Raw genomic sequence first — 8,570 nt, 5'->3', positions numbered from 1 at the left:
CACATTTGTGGTTACTTTGATCTTGTAAGCAACATGTTGCCAGAAATAGACCAGCCTTCTATTTCTGGCAACATGTTGCTGACAAGATCAAAGTAACCACAGATGTTGCAAGCAACATGTTGCCTAGTGTATGGGGGCCTTTATGCACATGCTCTGTTGTGATCAGTATTAAGTAGGTGCATCCATTTTATTCCTGACCACAACTGAGCATGTGCATGACACATTTCTGCTTGCCTATCATGCAAGTTTAAGGAAAATCACTGTATTAGGTAAGTGGTAATTATTATTATTACCTGGTAAAGGTTCTAAGATAAGATCTGCTGAGGTGCTCTCCACAACACAGGCAATATCTTGTCCAGTTGCAGTGAATATCGCTGCCAGCGCATTAGCAACATTGACACTAAACCCAATGCTACCGATCCTAGCAGAAGCCTTTACCATCAAATGGTATATGTGAAGCAAGTCTTCGACGGTGATCTACTCGTGAAATTAAAAAAAAAGATATAAATTTAATTCCTTATCATAAAATCAAACCAAAATTAGCTAACATCTTTTAGTAAATTCGTGAGAACATGATGAGATGCAATACCTTAAATGTGTCTTTCAGAACAGGCTCAGGTATCCAAGCCTCTGCAATAACATGGACGCCTCTGGAGGAATAAAAGTTAACCCAGGCAACCTTCTTGTCACCGCTGAGGGTTGTTTCAATAAAGAACTTCTTTATCTTAATTGATGGATTCTCCGACTCAAACATTTTGATGAGCCACCTACACGAGTGCCAAGTGGCGGATGTCACCATGTTCTGTCCAGCTGCATCGTTTGTGCTGTACCTAAATATCAGCATAACGTTCCTCCCAAAACGCTGAGCCCTCAGATCAAAAAGATTCGCAAACTGGCTGAACAGCTTGACCTGCTTCTGAAGACCGGGTTTATTAATGAGAGCCCAGGAGTAGAGAAACTCTGCATCTTCCATAGACTCCATGGCAAAGCCCGGAGTGCGTATCATTACCTGTTCGATCACTTTGGTTCTCACGCCTCCGGAGCGTGTCAATAAGGCGGCACCCCTTGTAGCTGAAGCAACCAGAGCACCTTCTGTGGTGGCAAAGGGGCAGATTACATAGCCAGATACATCCACACCTTTAATTAGGACAGGACCAACCAAACCTAGCAATGTAGTATCAAGCAATGGTTTATTAATTAAATCAAAAAAAGTACAATTTAATAAGGAAGAGCCCTGGATTCTTCAGAACATATGAAAATACATTTCTCACCAATTGGTACTTTTGCGAGTCCTATTGCATTCTCAATGTTGCCCTTTAATTTTAAACAGGATCTACTGTCATCTTCACCTGATATAAATATACAGAATGTCAACAGAGTAGGTGTAGGCAGGTGTGGCTGCTAACCTTCCTTGCTCCACCATTCCCCCAGGCTACTCAGGGAAGATGATGTGAACTTTTCTGCCCATTGCCTCCTCTGATTACATTTCTTAGGGTCATAATGTCCCCTGTGGGGTATTCTAGGGTGTCCATACTGATCTTTGTCCTCCATAACTGACCGAGCAGACATCACCAAGAGATTAGATCTATTAATGTCTAGAGATCCAGCATTTATATGGGTTTAAAACCATAAAAGTGCTCTTAATTAAAATTAAATATTTTACAACAAATTAAAAGATAACATTAAAAGTTTTCTGTTCCTGCAGGACTAAGAACATCTACCACTTTCTCTTCCTGAAAGATTTTGTCTCCTTTTGGATCTTTGCACAGTGCAATCATCTGTAGATAGTACCAAAAAAGATCATTGTTAATAATGATTTTAGAATCATCATTTGCTATAATTATACCTTTGGAATGAATGTGAATGAGACAAAGATGGAAATCAACGTAAATAGCAATAAAGTGTAGCAAATCACGTAAATGTTTGGATAGTTGGCAAGAGGGAAGAGCAGTATTGCTGTAAGTACTATAAACACTGCAGTAGAATAGGCACTGGCTGATGTTGACTTATACTCATTTAGTACTGGGACTTTTATCTTGCGAGTACGAAAGGAAAAATAGAGAGAGGCACTGTGAATTATTATCTTGTGTATAAAGGTCCATGACTGTATCATCCTAAAGTAGTTGCCTCTGTTGCAGATCAGCAAATAAAACTCCTTGACTTCACCTGTGGTCTACAAGCAAAGTAAGGAACAATAACAACTAGTTCAAATATCAGGCATACTTGATTGATTTGTGTTGTGTAAAATTCACTCTTCTGAAGTTGTGGTGATGTATAGATATTCTCTAATGCCACAATGATTAGTAGGACAGTGAAATCGACAGCAGTTATTGCCAATATAACAATCATCAAGTGCCCATCTTTTGGAATCTATTATTAGAAGAAGAACATTTCAAAATAGTATTATTATATTTGTCAACATACCTTTTTATTTGGTTTAGGATTAACAAAGATATAATAAATCCGCCACAACTTAACGGTAGCAACAGCAAGGCAAATATTGTAACCAAACACAGTCAACAAAGCAAGCCTCACCTGGAGAGAGTACGAGGGAGATCATGCAATATAAATACTGTAACTCACTGAACATATCACTTCAAGAATAATCGAATCAGTGATTGGAAGAGTATAAAGAACCTGCGAGGAATATGCAATGAAACTTCCAATCAACATGAGGTAGTGTAGCTTTGGACTCGTCAGACGAATGATCCTTTAAAAAATTATTAAAACATGTACATGTGCAATCATGGATGCAATTACTTAGCCTTTCTGTATATGACAAGAAACAAGAAACAAATAATTGTCCAGACTACCCCAATAACAGTCAGTCCAGCTGAGACATAAAATAAAATATTATTGAGTGTAACAATAACCATGACTGGTATTCCATCAGACGGCACTCCTACTGTATACAATAGCAATGGCATAACGTATGATGTAGATCTACACTATAACTTACATGGCCATATTTCATTGTCAGATGATGTTACATTCAGCTCGTTTGTGATGTAACTATATACTCCAACGCCATTAGGCACCAAAGTATCATTGATAATTCTCATTTGATTAATGTAAAGAGATGCATTTGCCCTATCAAACTTTGTAAACCCAACCAAACCCTACATAGATACAATACATAACATTAGATTCAGTTCTTGGTAGTGTAACTTACAGATTGTCCTTCAAATGAAACATCACTGAACGAGCTTATATTAAATGCATCTCCTAATGTAACACTTTTGTTGAGTGCTAGTGCAACTGCTGTCACTGCGTCATGAGCATATGCAGCAAAGCGTAGAGAATTTTCCTAATTAAAAAAATTAATATAGAATAAAAAAATATTATGTACTTTTGCTGGGGGGTGAATGCCGACAGTGAGAGAGAAATTTAGCACGTGCTCAAGTTGCTCGTTGGTACAGGTCAAATCAACATTTACTTGATCCTCCCACCATCTGGATGAGACAAAGTTATCTATTACAATCCAAGCGCATCCCGGATAATGTTTCCTACTGTGGAATGCCTATTGTTAAAACAACACTTGTCACAAGAGCAACAATACAAAAGAGCTACATGAATAATAATTGTATTACAAGGAACAAAAATGAGGAGTATACATTATGAAGCCTTAGAACTTACGCTGCAAATGATTTGTTTTGCCGTTGAAAGTTTAGTGTCAAGTATGATGACTCGTTTGTCTCCTATTACTAACTAAAATACAATTATTGACCAATTATAACTATAATAATCATGTATCTGTTACATTTTTGTAATTGCTCGATATATTGCCATTTAATGATTGTATGTCAACAGCGATCCCTCCACTGCTAAACTCGGTTCTAAAATCCTATTAAAAATATAGGTGATAACAATGTATTGGCAACAGGATACTTCTGGTAGACACCACAAGGTTCTAATGAACTGTGTACTAATACTTTTGAGGCTGCTATTTGCACTGTTGCTGGCACCTGTTGCTTTTGCTGGTGGTCAAATAGCTTTGCTGTTTGTTTTTCTTTTTTAATGTTATTGTACCATAGTGCCTGGGTATTGTATAATTATGTCATATTTACTTTTAGTGATACGGCAATTTCCTCTGTTATGAGAAGGACCTGTTTCCAGTTGAAACGAGAGACCAATTTAGCTAAAGCTTGAGCCAATTGTGAATACGAAGGAACAACTCTCACTACAGAAAAAGACTCTCTTAAGCCGTCCCAATTTTTAAGTGAAGCATAAGACACCTAGTTAATATAAAAAACAAAGTAGAATCATAAAAGACAATGTAACAAAAAGGTGTCACATACAATGGGTGGTAGCATTGGCTGGATATCATTCCATTTACTGTCAGAGAGGAGTGAGCTGTTAGTGCAACCAAATCCAAGGACAATAGCCTCCACTGACTTTATATTCAATTCATTCAGTAGGTCACTAGGACTCAGTGAACCATTGCACTGTTAAATAGACAGTAAATCCTTTAAAGGTGAGGAAGGGCTACTAACCTGGGTCTGAAAGACTCTATAGTTGAAATTATGCAGTAAAGACTCTCTTAGTACTTCATTGACTGCTACTTGAACACTGTCAGCCACATCAGTTATATTGAAATCAACAGTGGAGGATGTTACCAGCAAGAAAGAATCATTCCTCTGGCTGACTCCTTCATTAAATGGCACCAAAAGGCACACTATTGCTGCTGCTACTACTATCCACTCCATTACTTCAATGAATATGGAATCTGAGCTTACTTGTACACATTATATATATACACACACACACATCTGAAGCCACTTCAATGAAAGACAATTCTATGTTAGTCATGTGACGATTGAAATGTTTATATATTTTATAATGCAACAGTGTAAATAATGATAATACAATAAGCTATAAAAATTATAATATTAAGAACATGTAGTTGTAGTTGATACTGTATTACCGACTCTCCTTGTTACTGTCCTGCAAGAACGACCTACATAAAATATAAGTAAAACTTAAAAAAAACAGGAAATCTAGCACATCTACCTCCTCCTCCTCCTCCACCACCACCTCCTCCTCCCCCCATGTTGCCAAAGTCAGCGTGAAACATGGAGTCTCCAAAAAAAGGATCTTGATCAAAGAAATCAGCATGCATGTCATGAGCTCCATGGTGTCCCCCTCCAAAATGTTCAGAATCTAAATTCAAAAATAAATTTATCTTTAAAAAATATTTTTTATCTGCTATGAGGCTCTGCCAAACTAAAGGAAGGTTCTTAAAATATTCTTACGTGGTTGATGGCCGAAAAAATCAGTGAATATAGGGTCGTCGTCAAAGAAGGGACTGTCTTTAAACATGCTCTCGAACGTGAAGTGGCTGTCACCTCCGCCAAAGAAATCATTGTAGTTGAAAGTGGGTCCTCCAGGGCCTCCATCTTTCCCGTACAAGTCATATTCTCTCCTTTTCTGAGGATCTGATAAAACTTCGTATGCTGCAGGTAGAAAAAATCACAAAAATAAATCATAAAAAATACATGAAGTGCCAAATTTGCATTTTGAGAATAAAGGTATACATGTAGGTGTAACAAATAATTGGAAAATGGTGGCTTGTACATGTAGTACAGGGATTTTGGTCAAATTTTGCAAAAAATGAAAAGTAAAAAGTTCCTCAATTTTATGACTTTCCTGATCACATATACATGTTCTTATGTTGTGTAGAAAGTTTGAACTGATTTTGATCAAATTTGGATTTTTTTACAAATTTTTAAAGATGCTCAAAAATCGTGTCAAAGTCCTGGATTAATAGTAACAATGGAACCAATGGGTTTTTGCTTGTCACAGATTTCGTGACAATGGAACAAATGGGTTTTTGCTTGTCACGGATTTCGTGACAATGGAACCAATGGGTTTTTGCTTGTCACGGATTTCGTGACAATGAAACAAATGGGTTTTTGCTTGTCACGGATTTCGTGACAATGGAACAAATGGGTTTTTGCTTGTCACAGATTTCGTGACAATGAAACAAATGGGTTTTTGCTTGTCACGGATTTCGTGACAATGGAACCAATGGGTTTTTGCTTGTCACAGATTTTGTGACAATGAAACAAATGGGTTTTTGCTTGTCACAGATTTCGTGACAATGGAACCAATGGGTTTTTGCTTGTCACGGATTTCGTGACAATGGAACAAATGATTTTTTGCTTGTCACAGATTTCGTGACAATGAAACAAATGGGTTTTTGCTTGTCACGGATTTCATGACAATGGAACCAATGGGTTTTTGCTTGTCACGGATTTCGTGACAATGAAACAAATGGGTTTTTGCTTGTCACGGATTTCGTGACAATGGAACAAATGGGTTTTTGCTTGTCACAGATTTCGTGACAATGAAACAAATGGGTTTTTGCTTGTCACGGATTTCGTGACAATGGAACCAATGGGTTTTTGCTTGTCACAGATTTCGTGACAATGAAACAAATGGGTTTTTGCTTGTCACGGATTTCGTGACAATGGAACCAATGGGTTTTTGCTTGTCACAGATTTCGTGACAATGGAACAAATGGGTTTTTGCTTGTCACGGATTTCATGACAATGAAACAAATGGGTTTTTGCTTGTCACGGATTTCGTGACAATGGAACCAATGGGTTTTTCTTGTCACAGATTTTGTGACAATGGAACAAATGGGTTTTTGCTTGTCATGGATTTCGTGACAATGGAACCAATGGGTTTTTGCTTGTCATGGATTTCGTGATAATTGAACAAATGGGTTTTACTTGTCGCAGATTTCGTGACAATAGAATAGGTTTTTGCTTATGGCTTTTTCAAAAAATGGCTCCAAAAACACTCCCAATTTTTATTACATTTTCTGATACACATTGATGCCCTTATGCTACGTAGAGCCAATTTAAAAGCAAAGGCACCACAGTTTCTGATGTTTGTGCAAAATTTGACCACAAATTAAGTCCTCCATTTTGAAACACATACCATTTGCTATTTTAGTGAATTTTTCCTGGGCCTCCTCTTTATTTGGATTCTTGTCAGGATGATACTTTACAGCAAGTTTCCTGAAAGCTCTCTTGATCTCTTTCTCACTGGCATCCTTGGACACCCCGAGCAACTTGTAATAGTCAGTTTCATCCTTGTCTTCCTTTCCCTTACTGAGGACGACTGAGAGTAAACAGAGAGAGAGGAGTAGAACACACAACTGGTTCTCCATGAAAGCTGACTTGTCTCGTTCTGATTGGGTGCAAAGAAATAGGTGGAGCCTAAAGTATGACCACACCTAGAAGGCAATTTGATGTGTGGGTGTTGTTAAGTGGGAGTGGCTGCGCTGGAAGAGCGAGCTAGAGCACTGCAGAGATGAGATGTTGCTGCACAATGAGGCCGCCTTAGCTGTCTTTCCGCCACAACCCGGCCAGTACAAATGAGCACCAGCGCAGAAAAAGTCTTTTATTCTAGAGAAAGGGTGGAGGAAGTATGGCTGCCATCGGCATTGCTTTCTTTTTCTGCCTCATTGCCACAGTAGTCCATTCAAGCAACTACATACCTTCTTCTTATGGGGGTATAAACACGCTATTGAATTGCAGGGATGATCCATTGGTCTTACCTTTACAACCCAGAGGACCAGGTGATATCTGGCAACCAGCATACTCAAGGTACTCCATGCAAAAAATAATATTTCACCACATCTTGTCAAATTGTATTTCAGGAGAGACTTGGCAGCCAGTCAATTCCTTTATCTTGACATTGCTTTACTCTATGGACACTTAGGTCCTGATTTTGACTCTACCTACACACAGCTGGAAGACCCAACAGCAATGAATCCACCAATAAATCCACCCATTCCTCCAGGTATATTCTGACCAGCTCCACTTAATGAGCTATTTTGCTCCTTTTAAAACTTCATAATTATTATTCATCATTAGAATTGGTTACACTACCTCGTACCATGGTTAACAGAACGTTTTTCCCAGATATGGTATACAATGCTTCAGAGCAGTTTACCATACGTCGTTGGGTTGGGGATCAGCTAGGCTGCAAGCTGGTAAGTCTTTCATAATAATCATTAGTATATCATATATGTACTTTATTCATGTCTTGCATAGGAAGCAGGATGGGTTGACTTGAGACAGAACTTTTTCCCTCGGTGGTATGCTGGCAGAAAATGTTTACCAATAAGAGGTAACTGCAGCATTCCATCTGGAGGACAACAATGCTGGCCTGATCTAACGTGAGTTATAAAACAAGCAAGGGATAATGATAGCATGATAATAAACAATAGGGATTTAGATTATGTCACAATGCTTGCATGGGATGCTTGCTATGTGCCAGTTGGTACTACTGAAGCCTATACTTTTGGATGGAGAAAAGTACGCCCACACAATTACACACACTTCATTGTATAAACTATGCATTACATATTCACTGTAATTATGGTGGTACCACGATGATCATTTTTTTGAATTTTGCTTTCAGGTTAGTGTACCCATTATCAGAAGATGCTCTTGCACCTGTGACTATATTGCTCCTCGTTAGAAAAGAAGCTTACGTTATAATGATACAACCAATAATGCGTTGACTATATTAAAACTTTATCAATTATTTTTGCG

At 38.1% G+C, this 8,570-nt stretch overlaps 4 protein-coding genes across 4 annotated transcripts in view; 1 reads left to right on the top strand and 3 right to left on the bottom strand.

The window, feature by feature from the left end:
* Positions 1–1,591, bottom strand: part of LOC105312329 (uncharacterized) — a 4,225-nt gene extending 2,634 nt beyond the window's left edge. Inside the window, exons 1-4 of the mRNA XM_019995094.1 lie at positions 1,407–1,591; positions 1,272–1,349; positions 590–1,164; positions 294–477 (exon numbers count right to left, since the gene is read on the bottom strand). Of these exons, the coding sequence (XP_019850653.1) occupies positions 294–477; positions 590–1,164; positions 1,272–1,349; positions 1,407–1,569 (1,000 nt within the window). The 5' untranslated portion in view covers positions 1,570–1,591. The remainder of the gene's footprint in view (positions 1–293; positions 478–589; positions 1,165–1,271; positions 1,350–1,406) is intronic.
* An 11-nt stretch (positions 1,592–1,602) lies between these two features.
* Positions 1,603–4,783, bottom strand: LOC100640450 (uncharacterized). The gene is made up of 14 exons (XM_019995095.1): positions 4,494–4,783; positions 4,299–4,445; positions 4,068–4,235; positions 3,761–3,844; positions 3,637–3,708; positions 3,350–3,520; positions 3,173–3,307; positions 2,960–3,119; positions 2,761–2,905; positions 2,584–2,710; positions 2,425–2,535; positions 2,224–2,370; positions 1,847–2,173; positions 1,603–1,778 (listed from the first exon to the last, which is right to left on the bottom strand). The coding sequence occupies exons 1-14, from the start codon at positions 4,704–4,706 to the stop codon at positions 1,683–1,685; spliced, it is 2,103 nt and encodes a 700-aa protein (XP_019850654.1). The 5' UTR covers positions 4,707–4,783; the 3' UTR covers positions 1,603–1,682.
* Positions 4,784–4,797: 14 nt separating this feature from the next.
* LOC100640323 (dnaJ homolog subfamily B member 6-like) lies at positions 4,798–7,225 on the bottom strand. Its single transcript, XM_003385608.2, has 4 exons — positions 6,946–7,225; positions 5,253–5,453; positions 5,011–5,160; positions 4,798–4,957 (listed from the first exon to the last, which is right to left on the bottom strand). The coding sequence occupies exons 1-4, from the start codon at positions 7,175–7,177 to the stop codon at positions 4,890–4,892; spliced, it is 651 nt and encodes a 216-aa protein (XP_003385656.1). The 5' UTR covers positions 7,178–7,225; the 3' UTR covers positions 4,798–4,889.
* Positions 7,226–7,408: 183 nt separating this feature from the next.
* LOC100631654 (uncharacterized) lies at positions 7,409–8,570 on the top strand. Its single transcript, XM_003385625.3, has 6 exons — positions 7,409–7,616; positions 7,670–7,812; positions 7,887–8,005; positions 8,067–8,191; positions 8,243–8,330; positions 8,437–8,570. The coding sequence occupies exons 1-6, from the start codon at positions 7,438–7,440 to the stop codon at positions 8,494–8,496; spliced, it is 714 nt and encodes a 237-aa protein (XP_003385673.1). The 5' UTR covers positions 7,409–7,437; the 3' UTR covers positions 8,497–8,570.

Source organism: Amphimedon queenslandica, unplaced genomic scaffold, assembly GCF_000090795.2.
Source record: "Amphimedon queenslandica unplaced genomic scaffold, v1.1 AMPQUscaffold_13455, whole genome shotgun sequence".
NCBI classification, from domain to species: Eukaryota; Metazoa; Porifera; class Demospongiae; order Haplosclerida; family Niphatidae; genus Amphimedon; species Amphimedon queenslandica.
Note: the sequence above shows the minus strand (reverse complement) of the source record. Positions and strands in the feature narration are given on the sequence as shown.

Bases quoted from the DNA above. Each gene is read 5' to 3' on its own strand.
- LOC100640450 (XM_019995095.1), bottom strand. From the start codon at position 4,706: ATGGAGTGGATAGTAGTAGCAGCAGCAATAGTGTGCCTTTTGGTGCCA. The intron at 3,120-3,172 runs GTAAGTTACACT...GTATCTATGTAG, and splicing joins TTTCATTTGAAGGACAATCT to GGTTTGGTTGGGTTTACAAA. The intron at 2,174-2,223 runs GTATGCCTGATA...CTTTGCTTGTAG, and splicing joins ACACAACACAAATCAATCAA to ACCACAGGTGAAGTCAAGGA.
- LOC100640323 (XM_003385608.2), bottom strand. From the start codon at position 7,177: ATGGAGAACCAGTTGTGTGTTCTACTCCTCTCTCTCTGTTTACTCTCA. The intron at 5,454-6,945 runs GTATGTGTTTCA...TTCTACCTGCAG, and splicing joins ATTCACTAAAATAGCAAATG to CATACGAAGTTTTATCAGAT. The intron at 5,161-5,252 runs GTAAGAATATTT...TTTTGAATTTAG, and splicing joins TTTTTTCGGCCATCAACCAC to ATTCTGAACATTTTGGAGGG.
- LOC100631654 (XM_003385625.3), top strand. From the start codon at position 7,438: ATGGCTGCCATCGGCATTGCTTTCTTTTTCTGCCTCATTGCCACAGTA. The intron at 7,813-7,886 runs GTATATTCTGAC...ATTCATCATTAG, and splicing joins AAATCCACCCATTCCTCCAG to AATTGGTTACACTACCTCGT. The intron at 8,192-8,242 runs GTGAGTTATAAA...AATAAACAATAG, and splicing joins CAATGCTGGCCTGATCTAAC to GGATTTAGATTATGTCACAA.